Consider the following 18,564-nt stretch of genomic DNA (forward strand, 5'->3'; position numbering starts at 1 on the left):
GCACTATCCACAGCTTCCTGTTCAGCACAAGGCTGGGACCGGGAAGGACTGCCCAACAGGGAAGAGAAAACCAAAGCCAAAGTCAAGAGCAACGATTTTGGAAAAGGGGACGGGAGGTGAGGCAGAAGTTGGCCACTGGCAATAATAACTGGACTGTTTCGTTCTGCCATGACAGGCTCTATATCCACTCCCTTCCACAGTGACAGCAACCGGGGAGATGCTGTCGTTCCCTTTTAGCCGAGTTCCTGCGTCTGCCAGACCAATACAGGATCTGATGTATAAACCCTTGGTTTGAGTTGGAGCCGGCTAGAAAATTAAATTTAAAAAAAAAAAAAAGCATTTTGCATGGCTTATTTACAATTATACTTCTTCAAGAAGTGATTGTTGCATGTCTATTTCTCTTCCCCAAGCCCTCCCCTTCCACCCTCAATCCCCACCCAAAGCAGGTAATTTAGAAAAAAGAGAGAAAGAGAGGGGACACCAGAGATGTAGAAGGATGGTTGTGTGGAGTTTCCTTTTGCTCTTCCTAAAACACAGCTGCCCTGCGGCGGGTCTGCCTCTCTGCTCTGGAGGCCAAGAAGCTGCCCAGGCCGTTCTCGCGGGGGGAGAGGCTCCGGGGCGCTTCCGGTTCCGGTTCCGGTTCCGGTTCCGGTTGCGGACGCCCGTGGCTGAGACGGGGCGACGACCGGGCGGGAGGCCGGGGAGGAGGGCAGCAGAACAGACGTCGGTCTTGTGAAAAGGGCAGGTCAGTTCCCGGCCGCCTCCCTCTACCCCGGCGGGTCCGGACGGGGAAGGCGTTTTTGTGCGTGTGCTCTGTTCACATTTTGTTTTCCTTGAACCCTGTGATCCTTCAGGAGGCGCTGGGTTTCCTGTTCTCTTCCCCTGGGGAGCGCCCCCCCCCCGAGACGCGTCCTGGGCTGCTGTCCTGGGGGCGGTGGGGGAAGCCAACGACCGTTCCCCCCTCCGCTCAGTACTCAGTCACCTGAGCCAGCTCGGGTGTCAAGTTGACGGTAATGTTTTTATACAAGGCGTCGTACGTGACGTTCGCGAAGTAGTTCAAGTTGTTGAGGCCGTCCACCGCTTGCCGCTCCTTGGACTTCCTCAGCAGAGCGTACCTGTGAAGCAGGGGCACAGGGGGTGGCTCTGAGCAAGGGGCCCGAGCAGCACAACCCGGGGAGACCACGCTCCTGCCCGGCCCCGCAGGGCGGGGCATCAGCCGTTAGGCTCCTCCAGGCTGCGCGCCATTATCAGAACTGGAAACACCTCCTATTTCACGCGAGCCGTTGGACTTCATTTAACGCGCCTGCCCCTGGGCAGAGGAGGAAACCGAGGTTCACAATCCTAACTGGCTCACCCGAGATCCCTGAGTGGGGAAGTGGAGGTAAGATGTTAAATGGGGGGACGAGAAAGTTCCATCTGTATTCAGTGCCCTCTTACTCCCCAGGAAAACAGTTCATGCAGTTGGATCGACTGTCGTGAGGGCAGTCCTCCCAACAATTAACGAAAGACAGAAAGAGCCACTCCCAAGGACCTGGAGAGGCACGCCATCCACTCGCCTCTGCTCAGCCTGACCTGGAGTTTGTTTCATTGAAGGTTGGTACAGGGTGATAAAGCAGCTGCAGCCACACAGAGGCTCAGGGACACCCTTCCAGAACCGAGCTCGCAGAGAGGGTGCCAAACTCTGTCACATGAGCGTGAGTTTACACAGACTCTGACCCGAAAGGGTTTTTCTCCAACTCCCTGAAGGCTACAGCGCAGACAACTACAAAGCTTAAGGAGGAGGAGGAGTGATTTCCTGAAAAGATCTTATAATCACATTTTTCACCAATAGTATCATTTTGCCCCCAAACACCTGCCTCACACTTAAGTGAGTGATAAACAGGAACTCTCAAACAACTGTCTGAACAAGACCTTGGAAGGGGTGAGGAGCAAGCCCAGGGACTGCAATGCTTGAGGACCCTGGAAATATAGGACTTTTGTATGAGGAATAAAAAAAACTGCACTAACCTTCCAAGAAACTGGACCTCTCCTCGATGGTGATGAGGAATGGACTTGTACTTCCCTGTGTCACCTTCTGGCCGACTCACAGAATAGCCTGCATTCTGGACTCTGTCCAAGACAAAGAAGATGGGTAAAATGATCAAGTCTGACAGGTGAGACCAAACCTATCCCAAGGCTGAGGAACGCCAAGTTGAACAACAGTGCTTCTTTTGCATCTATATATTCAAGTCAGTTTCCCTCTGGATAAGTTCATGGTTTTAGAAAAGAAGTCTACAATATGAAAACTTTTGAAAAAAAAGAGAAATTAAAAATTCCCTAGGTTTGACATGGGGTCTCAGTGACAGGTACAACCATGTGGGTCCCCCTGCAGACAGGTGCACACATGCCCCCTCTGGGTCAGCTTGTTTGTTGTTTAGTTGCTAAGCCGTGTCTGACTCGTTTGTGACTCCATGGACTGTAACCCACCAGGCTCCTCTGTCCACAGAATTTCCCAGGCAAGAGTACTGGAGTGGGTTGCCATTTCCTTCTCCAGGGGATCTTCCTGACCCAGGGATGGAACCTGTGTCTCTCATGTCTCCTGCATTGGCAGGTGGATTCTTTACCCTCTGAGCCACCTGGGAAGCCCAAAATGGCATAGTATCTGCATAAAACCCCCACAAATCCTCCAGCAGACCTTAAATCATTTCTAGCCTCAACGCTATGTAAATAGTTGCTTGCGGGGAGCAAATCCAAGTTTTGATTTTTGGAACTTTTTGGAATTCTGCACCCCTACCCCCCCAATCCATAGCTGGCTGAATCCTCAAATTCAGAACCCACGGATATGGAGGGCTGACAGGCTGAAGATGTGTTCTCCCTCTCATTTGATAAATATGTATGAAATGCCTACTGTGTGCCTGGAATTGTGTGGGGGTGCTGGGGAAAACCAGTCACACATTCCTGGCCGGAGGGACTCCTTGCTGAGCTGGGGAAAGAAAAAGATGAGCCAGCAGAACAGATGTCCTAAGGGAGCCCAACTAGATTCAGAAACCAGTCAAACCAGTACGGAAAAGGTGCTCATCCTCACCAGGTTCCTAAGAAACCCAAATTAAAAGGATGAGATGCCATTTTTACCCATCAGACTGAGAAAGAATTGTCCAGGAGCTGCTGTGCTGAAATGGGGCACAAATTTCAATGGTCGTTTATATCCAAAAGCAGGTGGTGCGGTAAGAAAATTTGTACACTTATGTACTGTTGGTCACAATACTTCTGCAATCTTTTCTGGAGGAAAATCAGACAATAACTATCAAAATTTTAAAAGTGCATTTACTTCTTGACTCTGCAGTTCTGCAACCAGGAAATTAACCTGAGAAATATTTGCTCATGTGAACAAAAGATGCTCAAAATTAAACAACACTGTTCATCAATAGGAGAGGATTAAAAATAAATTGCTATCTGTCTACACAAGGAAATACCATGTAATTGTAATAATAATGAAATGGCTCTCTGTATTGACATGATTGGAAGGGGAGAAGGGATGTGTCTAGGTTGTTTATGTATGAATAGAAAGAACTATAAAGAAACTGCTTGTTTAAATGGCTACTTCCTGGGAAGGAAACAGGATAACAATGGGGATTAGGACTTACACTCTTTTGTTTATATGCGTGCGTGCATGCTAAGTCACTTCAGTTGTGTCCAATTCTTGGCGACCCTATGGACTGTAGCCTGCCAAGCTCCTGTTCATGGAGTGGGTGGCCATGCCCTCCTCCAGGGGATCTTCTCGACCCAGGGATCAAACCTGCATTTCCTACAACTCCTGCATTGCAGGTGGATTCTTTACCGCTGAGCCACCAGGGAAGCCCCTTTTGTTTATACACTTCTGTATTATCTGAATTTTTACCAGCCTCCTCTGAATCCAAATTATACTCATTGTGATATATAGTCGTTCCTCAGTCTCCACGTGGGGGGACTGGTTCCAGCACCCTCCCTGCAGTTACTAAAATCTGAGGATGCCCAAATCCCTTATGTAAAAATGGCATAGTTGCTGGGCTGCTGTTTAGTGGCTCAGCTGTGTCCAGCTCTTTGTGACCCCATGGACTGTAGCCCGTCAGGCTCCTCTGTTTATGGGATTTCCCAGGTGAGAACACTGGAGTGGGTTGCCTTTTCCTTCTCCAGGGGATCTTCCCGACCCATGGATTGCACTGGCATCTCCTGCACTGGCAGGTGGATTCTTTATTGCTGAGCCACCAGGAAAGCCCCTATTATTTACTTACTGTACAAAAATACTATTTGACACTACTCACACATGAGATTGTTCCTACAGACTTAAAATATGAGCCTAACCTGATGGGAAGGATAAATCTGTATAAATATAACTCATATCTGACCTCTGGTTTGGGAAGGTTTCAGTGCAATGGGCTATGCATGTAAAGTACACACCAGATTTCTAAGATTTAGTAAGAAAAAAAATGAATGTAGAATATCTCAATATTTTATATTAAAATAAATTTTATAGGACTGCATGTTGAAATGGTATTGTTTTGGATATACTGCGGGTAAGTATAATTGTTAAAATATTTTTATTAATATAATAAATTAATTTCACCTTTTTCCTTTTTTAAATCTTTCTAAATGGAGCTACTAGAACATTGAAAATTAAATACATGGGAATACCAGACCACCTGACCTGCCTCTTGAGAAACCTATATGCAGGTCAGGAAGCAACAGTTAGAACTGGACATGGAACAACAGACTGGTTCCAAACAGGAAAAGCAGTACATCAAGGCTGTATATTGTCACCCTGCTTATTTAACTTCTATGCAGAGTACATCATGAGAAACACTGGGCTGGAAGAAGCACAAGCTGGAATCAAGATTGCCGGGAGAAATATCAATAACCTCAGATATGGAGATGACACCACCCTTATGGCAGAAAGTGAAGAGGAACTAAAAAGCCTCTTGATGAAAGTAAAAGAGGAGAGTGAAAAAGTTGGCTTAAAGCTCAACAATCAGAAAATGAAGATCATGGCATCTGGTCCCATCACTTCATGGGAACTAGATGGGGAAACAGTGGCAACAGTGTCAGACACTATTTTTTCGGGCTCCAAAATCACTGCAGATGGTGACTGCAGCCATGAAATTAAAAGACACTCCTTGGAAGAAAAGTTATGACCAACCTAGACAGCATATTCAAAAGCAGAGACATTACTTTGCCAACAAAGGTCTGTCTAGTCAAGGCTATGGTTTTTCCAGTGGTCATGTATGGATGCGAGAGTTGGACTGTTAAGAAAGCTAAGCGTCGAAGAATTGATGCTTTTGAACTGTTGTGTTGGAGAAGATTCTTGAGAGTCCCTTGGACTGCAAGGAGATCCAACCAGTCCATTCTAAACGACATCAGCCCTGGGTGTTCTTTGGAAAGAATGATGCTAAGGCTGAAACTCCAGTACTCTGGCCACCTCATGTGAAGAGTTGACTCATTGGAAAAGACTCTGATGCTGGGAGGGATTGGGGGCAGGAGGAGAAGGGGACGACAGAGGATGAGATGGCTGGATGGCATCACCGACTTGATGGACTGAGTTTGAGTGAACTCCGGGAGTTGGTGATGGACAGGGAGGCCTGATTGCTGAGATTCATGGGGTCTCAAAGAGTCGGACACGACTGAGCGACTGAACTGAACTGAATGCGTCATATTCCTACTAGACAGTGCTAGTCTGGAGAGCCTAAGGGAGCGTTTCTAGAAGACATCAGAAGGGCAATACCTGTTCCACAGGTCGTCATCTTCTCCACCCCACCCCCAGAACGCATTAGGAAAGCCATTGATCTTCCGAAACTGTTCCACTGTTAAGCCGCTCACTCCGCCAAAGAACTCAGTATAAGGAAGCCTAAAAGGAGATGTATGGCATCAATTATCCGTGCATGAAAGGGTGTTCTCTTTTTCCCCCGTAGAACAGGCCATCTCATGGGAGAACTAAGTCTTAAGTAAAACAATACTCTGTGCTACTGCCCCGAACCACCTGAAATGGTTTCCTCAGGCCAAATGCATCAACCCAAGTAAATTTCTTTTCTAACTGATTTTTTTTTTTTAAATCACAGCTTTATTGAGACAGAACTGACATACCATATAACTTACCCATTTATTATTTTTTAAAAATATTTATTGATTGATTGGTTTGGTCTGAGTGTAGCAGGTGGGGTCTTTGATCTTTGTTGAAGTATGTGGGATCTAGTCTCCTGACCAGGGATCAAACCTTGGTCCCCCACATTGGGGGCATGGAGTCTTAGCCACTGGACCACCAGAGAAGTCCCTAATTTACTTATTTAAGGTGTAAAATTCAGTGGCTTTTTTAAATATATGTTCATGGAGATTTGCAACCATGGCCACAATCAGTGTTAATCAATTTCATCACCGCCCCTCCCCGACCCTAGGAGCCTTGTACCCAACATCAGCAGTCAGTCACTCATTTCTCCCTACTCTCCTCAACCCTATACAACCACTGTTCTTCCTTCTGTCTCTACAGATTTGCCTATTCTGGACATTTTATACAAACTGAATCATATAAGACTCGGTCTTTCGTAGCTAGTTGTCTTTCACTGAGCATAACGTTTTCTAGGTTCATCCAGGCTGTCACATAGATCAGTACTTCATTTCTTCTTATTGCCAAATAGCATTCCATCATATGGATGGATATACTACATTTCGTTTATCCATTCATCAGTAGATTGCGATTCACATTGGAGCTAATTTGATTTGGTCATCCTTGCACCTTTCATCATCCTTCTAAATTTAACCTCTTTAATTAAAAGGAAATAATACTCACAGATACATATACTTATCCAGTTTAGTTGCAAAGTGCCTTGGCATCTGTCCACATCCATAATAGTTACGATCACTTTCTGGTATGTGATCCACGTCATGAAAAATGAGGCAGTCCCAGTCCAGGTCCTTCATTGCTTCTTGAAAACCCACATTAAAAAGCATTGCTCGATTAAAGGGTTGGGTGCCAACCTAAAAGAAGCAGAACTTTATTTTTAAAGGACTCTTGAAGAAGAATCTTTGCTGCCTCAGCCCTGCCTAAAAGGGAGCTTACTGAGAGATCACTGGGCCAGAAGGGTGGTGGGTCCTGCCTGGTTCATCACTGACTCACCATCACTTGACCTCTGGCCTCAACTTCCTCAGGAATAAAAAAGGGTAATAAGGATAAACCTAAGCCTCTCTCTCCCAAGGCCTTTTGAAGGCAGAGAGTCAGCTGTGTAATGGCATTTAGAAGGGTACCCAACCCACTACACGGAAGGAAGAACAACACAGCCATTTCTCCCTGCAGCCCCTTATCTCCTGGGAACTTCCTGGGTCTGAAATGTAAAGACAATACCCAAAGCAGTTCCAGCAAAACCAGCCCACAAGAGGCCTTTGTTCAAGGGTAAACGAAGCTCCAGGCAGCACTCAGACCTGCTAGTACTGAACATCTCCACGGAGGAGCGCAGGACACCCTCTGCTCCCTGCCCCACACAGAGCCACTCAATCGTGAGTTTTCGATCTTATGGGCTCTTAACCCCAAGGACGGATCAGCTTGACACTCTCTCAATAGTAGTCTTGGAAAAGAAAGAAGAGAGAAGAAAGGGCCACTCACTTGCTCCACCACATAAAACGCAAACTGCAGGCGCTGGCGCTGGAGCATGGGAATGAGGTGTCGGAGCAGGACCGGGAGGTGCTCGTGGCGGTTCCGGAAGGGGACAAGGATGGCCACCTGCAGCAGGTCATAGCGACAGAGGCCACCCGGTCAGCGAGTCCCCTCAACTGCTCCCACTGCTCTCTCAGCACTGGAGCCTGGCTCGCTTGGGGGCCTCCAGGGAGTTGCCTTACCCTCCACTTCTCTGCAGTCACCCTTTATGTCAATAGTATCTCCTGTTTCTTTATTCTAGCGCAGCTTGTTTTAGAACAATGTGGGTGTCCTTGTCCCAACCACTAGACTAAGAGATTAGGAGGGTAGGTGAGATGTCTTAACACTCCTATATATGAGAGCAAAGCCTTGTTCTGTGTCTTGTATATTCTCCAGGCAAGAATACTGGAGTGGGTAGCCATTCCCTTCTCCAGGGGATCTTCCCGACCCAGGGGTTGTCCCACATTGCAAGTGGATTCTTTACCATCTGAGCCACCTGGGAAGCCCCATATTATCAACATATACTAAATGAATAATTTTAACTGACATGAAAAAACATCTATATATATATATTTAACGCTGGTCATTAAGTTGATTTTATATCCCAGTGATGGAGCGGAAACACTGCTTTGTTCCAGATCTGCTTGATGGCTGCTGTACTATAGCATCTCACAGGGCTGGCAGGGAATAAGCACTTTACTAAATACTTGTTGAAAGAATTGACTTAAGTCACTGTCAAGCTTGAGCCACACTACTGATGTCTCCTGATTACAGTCATGCAGAAAAAAAACTAAACAATTCTCACAGGCTAGATAGTTCTGCTTTTTACTCCACCAGATTCTTGGCAATAATGCCAAATAAAGCACAAAGCACTGAATTTGTGAAGATGGCTTCTGCAAATCTATCAGGAGAGACCCACCACCCCTCTTCCCCCACAGCTTAGCCAATGTTCCTGGAAGGAAGAAAAAGGGTCCTGGTTCAGTGACCAGAACAATGCGTATGTCTGCGGCTACAGCAGAGTCCTCAGGGAAACCCACTCCTCCATTATGTTCCCATCAGATGCAAATCCTTTGCAGTAAGTGGTAAGTAGGGTGCAAATTACAAAGTGTCAGAGTGGAATCCAGGGTGACTGACATGACAGCAAGTCCAGGTAGGCTTCCCAGCACCTGGGGTCTGACCCCACCCTACCTTCCATCGAGGCACACAATCCGACGGCTTCCAGTGACCGCCCAGCTTGATGGTTGGGTCTTTAGAGAAGAGTTCATGGATGGCATCCATTCCAATCTCACTCATGTTTATGTCTATCGGGCCCTCTGAACAGAGATAGGAGAAAAAAATAGTAAGAGGCCACGAAATTCCTACGTTCAGGGTTGTAATCTCTGGCGTGGATCAGTGCTTTTTCAGTGGGTTGTGTTTTTTAACAAGGATAGGGGGTCCCTACGTCTGCTTCCCAACCCATTGGGTTTCAGTTCATCCCTATTTCTGGGTAAAGCGGCAAACCAAGAAATAAAGACTTGGGAGTTCTGCTTCCACCAAAGATGTAGAAAGAAATGTACAAAAGTACAAAAGCAGCTGAACTTCTCAAAGAGGAAGGAGAAAAGCAGCTGAGCTTGGTAGCATCTCTGTGTGCTCCAGAGCCGAGTGCAGACACGCTGTCCTGATTCACTGATCAGTGACCCTGACTGGTCATGGCCAAACTCAGAACATGCATCATCTCGAACTCAAGTCAGGAAGAAGACAGTCCAAGAAGCCCCAAAGCACAGGAAAGGTGTAAGAGTACACTGTCATTGCTCTAGATTACACACGAGATTCTAAGAAGGGAAGGGGAAGGGAAGGGGAAGAGGAAAAAGGAAGAGAAAGAAAAGATGCAAGAATTTTTCTTAACCAGCACTTTGTTAAGAAAATAACTTCCCTCATATTAAATGAGTTATACAATCAGTGTGAGATTTACAGTAAAAGACAAAGCTGGTTGCCTACACTTTCTCAAGGATATCTTAACAGACCTCAAGTTACAAAGGAAGTGGAACATGTAAAGCAAAGAGTGAAAAATGTGGTGGGAAATGGCACCAGAACAGAGGCAACCCTGCAGAAGGGCTGCCGAGGAGCCAGGACACATGCAACCTTCATAGTTCCTATTTCCAAGGACCAGGGGGAGCTTGCAATCTCTCTGTAAGTAGACATATCGAGAGATCAAGAACACTCTCCCTCTTATTTTAATCAAATAGAAGGACATCGGTTTTAAAAGCAGAGGAAGATAAGCAAGCACTCTACTCACTCATGGAAGGGAGCCTTTCGGGACAGGTATGGTTTGCAAAGTAGGTGAAGTCTTCAGGAAGAAAAGTCGTGGTCTGTAGGAAGGATTCGCTGTGGTTCAAGTCGAGAGGATAATCTAGAGAGGGAAGAAAAGAAAAGGCAGCTCCTATTGGTACAAGTCTTCATCTCTGCAATTCTCAGATGCCCACCAAACAAGGATTTTTCTAAGTCATTATCTTTCGGTGAGGCAGGATGCTGACTTAGCCCTTCAGCTGAAATTTGAATACATCAATAGAAATGTTAATCAGATGATACTGTTTCACCAGTGTTTCTATTCTCACTGTTGTTATAGTTTTATATGCAGTCAGTTCATAGTCAAACAACCCTGCAACATAACTGAAAAAGAGAAACCAGCATTCCCTCCCATGCCTTTCTGAAAGGAAATGCTCTCACTTCTGTTAATCAACTACCTTAGTATTTTGGGCTTCCCTGGTGGCTCAGATGGTAACGAATCTGCCTGCAATGCAAGAGACTTGGGTTCGATCCCTGGGTTGGAAGATTCCCCGGAGAAGAGAATGGCTACTCACTCTAGTATTCTTGCCTGGAGGATCGCATGGACAGGGGAGCCTGGTGGGCTACAGTCCATGGGGTTGCAAAAAGTCGGACACAACTGAGCAACTAACATGTACATACATGCATACCTTAGTATTTATCTCTATCAGCCTATACAGCCAGTCTTTTCTTTTTTGAGGGGTGTCTTTTTTTTCATTATTGTGGTATACTTGCTTTACAATGTTGTGTTAGTTTCTGCTGTACAGCAAAGTCAACCAGGTATCCATTTACATTATCCCCTCTTTTTTTTGGATTTCCTTCCCATTTAGTTCACCACAGAGCACTGAGTAGCGTTCGCTGTGCTATAAAGTAGGTTCTTATTAGTTATCCATTTTATACATAGTATCAGTAGTATATATATATATGTCAATCCCACATCTCCTAATTCACCCCACACCCCTCTAGGTCTATCCACATCTCTACAAATGGCACAGTTTTGTTCTTTTTTATGGTATACAGTTGATCTTGATGCTTCATTTTTAGGTCTGTTAACTTTTCACTATGGGGGATGAAGATTTTGTACCCTTCCTCCCCTGCCCCCACCACAAACATACCCTTCCCATCCTCCAGTATCCCTACAGTGAGACATGCTAATTGTGGTTAGGACAATCTTCAGTATTTTTATTATGATGATTCAATAAACATTCTCTGTTGCTGAGACATGTGGAAAGGATGATTACATTTCCTTTCCTGCCAAGTTTTCTGCCCCCTGGATTAATTGTCTTGTTTTCCTGTTTGCTTCGTTTTACGTGGAATGATGACAAGTGGATGTCTTGCCCTTCGCCACTTCACTTCCCCTCAAGACACAGGCATCGGGTCTTCCTCTTGCTAAGAAGGTCCAGCGCCTCCCAACCCACTCCAATGTGGACGGGTCTTCCTGACCCACTCGGGCTACTCTGGGATCTCCCTTCATCAGTGGCCAGGGGAGTCCGTTCATCTCCCTAGAGTGTCGAACCTCAGTTTTCCTAACTTCAACTTCTTTGTTTTCACTTGGTAAAGCACATTCTTCCAGTGGCTTCCTAAAAGGGGGGAAACGGAAGTGATTTTGAAACCCTGGATATCTGATTATTTTTATTCTTCCTCAGTTGATACATGGGTTTTACAGAATTCTAGGCTGGAGATAAATTTTCCTTTGGAATTGTAAAGGTGCTGTTCCACTTCCTTCTAGAGTCCTGTGGGCCTGTAAGTCCAGTCATTCCAATTCCTGTTCTTTGTAAAAGGTGACAGTAATTTATTTCTGGAAGTGTGAAGAACTTTCTCTTTGTTCAGGAAATTTGATATTGGTGTGCTTGCCCCACTGTGTTGGCAATGTAGTGCCCTCTGAAGTCTGGGGATTCAAGTCCTGTTCAAGAATTTTTCAGAGGTATCACTGTGGTGATGATTTCCTGCCTTCTGTATTCTGGGCTCTCTTTCTGGATGTTGGGCCTCCTGGCCCTATAATTTTCTCATCTTTTCTACCTGACTTTCTATCCTGCCATTTTTCTGCTCTACCTTCAGAGAGATTTCCTCAACTTTATCCAGTCCTTTATCATTTCCTGCTTTTTTTAAATTTCCAAGTGTCCCTTTAATTTTCCGAATGTTCATCTTTTTCAATATCTTGTTCCACGTTTACAATCCTTGTCCTCTGACTCTCAAGAACATGTGTGATGGTTAAGTTTTCTCCTCCCAGCATACCGTTTCTTCCAATCTGTTACTTGTTTTGATTGCCGGCACAGTGACGCTTGGCCATCTGCTAACATTTAAGAGTGGGGCTCGGAACCAGCTAACTGGAAGTGTTTGGATGGAGGTTCTTCATTGGAGGGTGTTCTGGTCAGAGGTTTGGATGGGAAACCTCCAGGGTCAGTATCTTTGGGTCTTTCTTCTTGGTCCGGTCAGGTTCCCCAGAGAAGTCATTCTAATCTCCTGCCAGAATGGTACAGTCTTTGTTACAAGCATCCTGAAACAGGAGGAGGAAAAGCTGGGGGGCACCCTGAAAAAAGCCAGGTGCCCCAGCTGACAGGCCCTCTGTTTTATGATCTCTGGCTGGAGGTTATTGAGTCTCCAGTACTTTGCCAGGTTAGGGGATAGAATATTGGACTGCTTTTTAAACAGCTTTCAACCCATCTTTATCTTAGTTGCCACCTTTATTTTTATCTCCAGAAATAGCTGATATTCTAACTTCTGAGCTTCTGAGCAATTCTGGGGTATCAACTATGAGGTGGTTGGCTTTCCTTGTTGCACATTAGCAGTGAGTTTTCTTGGGTCTGTTAAGTCCATTATCACTGGTCCATCTGCTTTCCAACTTTTATAATTTTTTTGAGGTGGTCTCCTTTCTCGTGCTTCTTATTTTTAAGGGTTTACAGCACTAAAAACACACACATACACACAATATCTACTGTTATTTCAGTGATGTTTTAACTTTATTGCAAATGCCTTTTTTCTAGAGGGAGGTATGAAGGGGGTCCTCCAATCTCTTACCTTTTTACAAAGAAAGCGAGGCACCCTATACAGAACTCCTACGAGGATACGTGCCTGGTGCAAGTCTGAGGCCTGATTAAACTATGGGTTGATGATCTTGACATTTGTCGTTATTGTTTAGTTGCTCAGTGTGTCTGACAATTTTGTGACCCCGTGGACTGTCGCCCACCAGGCCCCTCTGTTCATAGCGTTTCCCAGGCAAGAATACTGGAGTGTGTTGCCATTTCCTTCTCCAGGAGATCTTCCCAACCCAGGGACTGAACTTGCGCCTTCTACATTCTTTACCACTGAGCCACCAGGCAAGTCCCATCTTAGAAGATGACAGGCCCCCAAACATGTGGTGGGTAGTTTTTATGGGCTTGGTATTTCATGGGCTGATGAGTGGGAGGATTATTGCAACTATTTTCGGGAAGGGGTGGAGATTGTCAGGAACTGGGTCACCACCCACCTTTTGACCTTTTATGGTCAGCCTCAGAACTGTCGTGGTACCTATGGTCTGTCATTCCGCTTGCTGATGTGTTACAATGAACTGCACTGGGGCTCAAAGTCTAGCGGAAGTCGACTGATCCACCATCTTGGATCTAGCCGGTTCTAACCAGTTTATGTCATATTCAACAGCTACGTCATTCTTTTAAAGGCTGTCCCCTGCCCACTTCCCTCCTGTTTCATCAGCAGCAAGCAGGAAACAAAAGACCACTTTTTTTTTCTTCTTCCGGCTACTAAATTAATAATGTCATTGTTAAAAAAAGAAAACCTCAAATATACAAGTCCTAAGTGAAAGTCCATAACCTTGCCCTACACCTTGGAGAACCCCCACCCCACCAAACCCTAATTCCATCAATTCTAATTATCAATTCTTTACGTAAAAATTTAAACAAAATCTAGCTTCCCACTAGCAGTAGAAGCCTTTTAAAGTGGAAGAGGCAGAGAAAATTAATTGCTCGTGACACAGCAAAGAATCAGACACGACTGAAGCAATTTCGCATGCATGCACGCACGCGCGCCATGGTAAAAACTGCGCCTGGTTATTGTGGGGCCCTGGTTCTCTTCCTCCAGCCGCCTGGAAACGGGCGGACTATATTGCCTACTCTCCTCAGGGGTTCCAAACACCAATTTCTTGGTCTTCTAAAGTACAACCCAACTGAATGAGGGAATCGTTGACAGAAAAAGCCAGCCTGCTGAATTTCTATGGCCATGATTTTACTTTTTAATTTAAATCTAAACCATATTGAACCAGAACATGTTCTTCCAGCAAGGGAGATAGGCAGCAAAGAAGGCAACTGTTTTTACATTTTTAACAGACGACATGCTTCCTACCTGTAGATTCAAATAGCCTACTTGGTCAACTCTGCTTTACATCAGTGGTTCGGCAGTCCTGGCTGAATATTCGAATCATCTAGGAAGCTTTCTAAATATCCTTGTGCCCAGGTTATACCCTAGACTTATTAAATAAGTCTGGGCATAAGTCTGGGCATGAGGTGCTGCTGCTGCTAAGTCGCTTCAGTCATGTCCGACTCTGTGCAACCCCATGGACGGCAGCCCACCAGATTCCCCCGTCCCTGGGATTCTCCAGGCAAGAACACTGGAGTGGGTTGCCATTTCCTTCTCCAATGCATGAAAGTGAAAAGTGAAAGGGAAGTCGCTCAGTCGTGTCGGACTCTTTGCGACCCCATGGACTGCAGCCTACCAGGCTCCTCCGTCCATGGGATTTTCCAGGCAAGAGTACTGGAGTAGGGTGCCATTGCCTTCTCCGGGGCGTGAGGTGCAGACGTCAGTATTTTGTAAAGCCCCCAGGGAAGTCCAATCTGCACTCAGGTTTATGTTGCTACCCCAATAAGTGGGGGTGCTAAACTTCTGCTTTTTCCCTCAAACTGCCAAATCCAGCTGAGTGGGGACCTCACAGTGCTGACCAACAGATCCAGGAGGAATCACTGCTTTCTCTCCCCATTTGCGAAAAGGCCAAGCACCTGCCTCTCTGTTTGAAAAAAGTGGGGGAAAAAATACACATACACACACACTAGAAAGATGTCATCAGGACATCTTAACAAGTACTCATAATATACAAAGAATCTGCATTCTTCAGGATTTAGCCCACTTAAGGATGACTACCTGCTGGGACAGGAGACATTACGACTATGGACTGACCACCCAAAACCAGAGAGAAAGAGGTTAAGAATATCCACCTCCTTGAATACAGTACAAAACATCCTGGCAATGACTTTATCTGTCTACAACAACAGACCTGTTTTGAAGGATGTGGGCAAGAGGACGTTTTTCTGAGTACGTGACCAGAAGGGGACTCAGGTCATCAGTGTGGGGAGGTTGGTGTGTATGTGCACGTGTATACGGAGAGAAGAACTGTCTCTCTGGGTAGAATGGTGCCTGGAAATTTGTATTTAAGAATGAGAAATGCCAGGCCACCCCACCACTCCCCTCAAACACATGACTAAAGTGGCTGGCCTGGATGAACCCAGAGAACTCTCTCCTGATGCCAACAGTCTCTTGAGCATCTCTCTCAACCACTCAGAGCAAACCGTGCTGGACTCGCAATCTCACATACCAGCGGCTTTCGGTGACAAGAAGGCTCTGCACATCATTGTGTGCATACGCAGTCGTTTTAGTCGTGCCCGACTTTTTGCGACCCCATGGACTCTAGCCCACCAGGCTCCTCTGTCTGTGGAATTCTCCAGGCAAGAATACTGGGGCAGTGGCCACTCCCACCTCTAGGGAATCTTCCTGACCCAGGGATTGAATCCGGGTCTCCTGCATTGCAGGCGGGTTCTTTACCCACTGAGCCACCAGGGAAGCCCTTATTTCAGGCTATTTCCAGGTCACGGTCCTGATCTCTTAAGGTACGTTCTTTTTAGGCAGCAGCCTTGTTTGCTTTCAAGGGTGAAGAAAGCTGGCATTACTTCAACGAGACACTAAGCTTTTCAGCCACACTTGGCCTCCTGAAGACCTCTGAACATAGATGTGTTCAACAGCACTTTTTTCAGGGTGGATCAACACAGTTCACGAACTATCTCAGCCAGGCCACTCTCACCAAGCTCCTGGCGAGAGTGGCCGGGTCAGCAGTGATGGTTATCTGGCTATCTCAGCAGCTTTAGGTCCCAAACGCTCTGACTGTGTTAGGCAGAAAATGACTTTGAAATGAATTTTTTAAAAGAGTTCATTTTTACTAGATAAGCTCCAATGAAATGATGTTTCCTATTCAACATTTAGTCAACAAGGATGTGCCAATTAACACAGAAGCCAATCAAGATGGTAATCTCGGATCTAGGTCACAACACTTAAAGGTGGGTTTCCTTGTTAAATCTATCCACTCGTGCACTCAAAAATCATTTACTCTGTGCCTCCTGTGTGTGAGGCAGGGTACCAGGCACCGGGGGTACAAAGATAACACAGGCAAGGAGGGCGCTGCTGGGGTTCAGAGGTCAGCAAGTCCCAACCCCACCACAGCACGGAGTCCTAGAACTCGTGTGCTCTGACCCCTTTGCCCCTAAAATGGGGACACGGCAGTTATCCTCCTGAGCTCTCATGAGGAGGCCATGAGATAATGCAAACAAAGTGTGAACCCCATCATAATCAGGTCCCAACAACAAAGACTTACAATTTACGAGGAAAAGAGACACGTTAAACTCAAAATGGATGATTAACCAGTCTGACTCAAGTGATGCCGGAAAGAATTATTTTAGTGGATGATAATTTGAAGATAAACACATGCAAATTCAAATAATAATGAGTCCCTGGATAAGCCTTCCAAGAGGCTAACTCACTCTCTGCTCAGCTTCTAGGATGACGAGCCCTCAGGGAATTAACGTGAACTTGTGTTGTAAGACCGGCAGTGGTGGGGGGACAGAGACCTGCTCCACGCCCTCTGACTTTGAGAGAAAACAGACCAGCTCATCAACGGCCCAGCGAGAAGCCCCAGCATGCTCTGCCCTTGGAGAGGCCTGAATACTCGGACGGGGTAAAGGTCAGGATACCATACACGCTTCATTATCCAGAGTGACACAGGGGGAAAGAGCTCTGAACGGCTTCATCCTTCAGTCAAAAGAGTTATCACACAACCAGAAGCAGGTTTGGGGCGGGATTTAGGGGAAGTCACGGGACTAAACCACACCAACACCCCCAAGATTATGTGCACATGGGAAAAATGGAAGCAAAATCCTGCCTCTCCAAGGGAGCCATACGCGAGTCAAGCGAGGTGACGCATGTGGGACCCTTTTCACACTGAGTGCCACAGATGGTGGACTGTGCCCACCTTTGCCCTTGGCTTCAGGAGCTACAGTGACTCCTCTTCTAGGCACGGGGCAGGCTTCAGGCCATGTGTCCTGTGAGGCCACAACGTGGCTGGAAAGTTCTGAAAAGTTGACAGCCTGCTCTTTGCAAACTTTTAAGAAGAAAGGAGGGCTTCCCAGGTGGTGGTTAGTGGTAAAGAACCCACCTGCCAATGTAGGAGACCTAAGAACCACAGGTTGGATCCCTGGGTTGGGAAGACCCCTTTGGAGGAGGGCATGGCAACCCACTCCAGTATCCTTGCCTGGAGAATCCCCATGGACAGAGGAGCCTGGTGGGCTAGAGTCCACGGGGTTGCAAAGAGTCGGACATCTCTGAAGCGACTTAGCATGCACGCAAGAAGAAAGGAAGTATTGAAGCTTATCAGTTTGCTAATCTGTGGTGCTTGGTTACTGCTGAACCAGCCAGCAGGGCCAACTGATACAGTAGGACACGGTCAATTCTTCTCAGGACTGAACTTCCCGTTCAGAGGCAGTGCTTCCTCTTGAGATCCCAACACCACAGAATTCTCATTTGCAACATTTGCAAAGCAACTTCACATTCTGCAGTGAGTTCCGGATAATCTTAGAACTTACTAGAGAGGAACAAAGGGTTGAGCTGGAACAAAGTGTTTTTAAAAAATGCATGTGTTTTATAACTCTAGGCTTGAGTGAGATCAGTAAGAAGCCACAGGGAAAGCACATTAGTCCTCAGTTAAAGAAATAAGAGGTAAATCATGAATTTGAAGTAAAATGAAATTTCAAAATCCGTTTTCTAAATAAAAACCATGCCTGGCTGGAGATTGAAGATGCTTCACGACAGACCCATTTAACCATCTGGAAATACTTCCTCTGTTCAATTTTTGGAAGAGTTAAAGACAGACATAAAAAAAGACAGCTTTCTCTCAAAAAGAACTTGCTATGTATAGTCTTTTGTAAAAAATAGCTAAAGTCAAACCCACAATTCAGGTTCAAGTTCTAACAATATAATGTTAGGCAAGCCATCTAACCTTGGTGTTCTTTTTTCTCTCGTTACATAATTAGCGCTTAGAACATAATAAAAGCTACAGGTCCAAGTTCCAAAAACTGAAGCAGCAATGTTCAGTCTGGGGTCTGTCACTGCTGCTAAGCTGAATAATCTGAAAAGCCTTCTTCAAAGCTAAATGAGTCTGACCACCAAACACGGGCACGCAACTGGCATTCAACCACTGGGTGAAAATCACACCTGACCGAGGAAGGCAAACTAGGTGATCCGTTCAATTTCTCTTCCTGAAGTCGTTTTTATAATTTGTGGAAACTGTCCCAGACTGCCTGATGTTTATGAAATGGAAG

General features: G+C 45.9%; 1 protein-coding gene across 1 annotated transcript in view; it reads right to left on the bottom strand.

Annotated features, from left to right (window-relative positions):
• Positions 1 to 404: 404 nt before the first annotated feature.
• Positions 405 to 18,564, bottom strand: part of B4GALT5 (beta-1,4-galactosyltransferase 5) — a 71,795-nt gene continuing 53,635 nt past the window's right edge. Inside the window, exons 3-9 of the mRNA XM_052650581.1 lie at positions 9,909 to 10,022; positions 8,822 to 8,946; positions 7,604 to 7,720; positions 6,794 to 6,981; positions 5,735 to 5,857; positions 2,008 to 2,109; positions 405 to 1,115 (exon numbers count right to left, since the gene is read on the bottom strand). Coding sequence (XP_052506541.1) covers positions 968 to 1,115; positions 2,008 to 2,109; positions 5,735 to 5,857; positions 6,794 to 6,981; positions 7,604 to 7,720; positions 8,822 to 8,946; positions 9,909 to 10,022 — 917 coding nt within the window. The 3' untranslated portion in view covers positions 405 to 967. The remainder of the gene's footprint in view (positions 1,116 to 2,007; positions 2,110 to 5,734; positions 5,858 to 6,793; positions 6,982 to 7,603; positions 7,721 to 8,821; positions 8,947 to 9,908; positions 10,023 to 18,564) is intronic.

This window comes from Budorcas taxicolor, chromosome 13 (genome assembly GCF_023091745.1).
Source record: "Budorcas taxicolor isolate Tak-1 chromosome 13, Takin1.1, whole genome shotgun sequence".
Classification (NCBI taxonomy): domain Eukaryota; kingdom Metazoa; phylum Chordata; class Mammalia; order Artiodactyla; family Bovidae; genus Budorcas; species Budorcas taxicolor.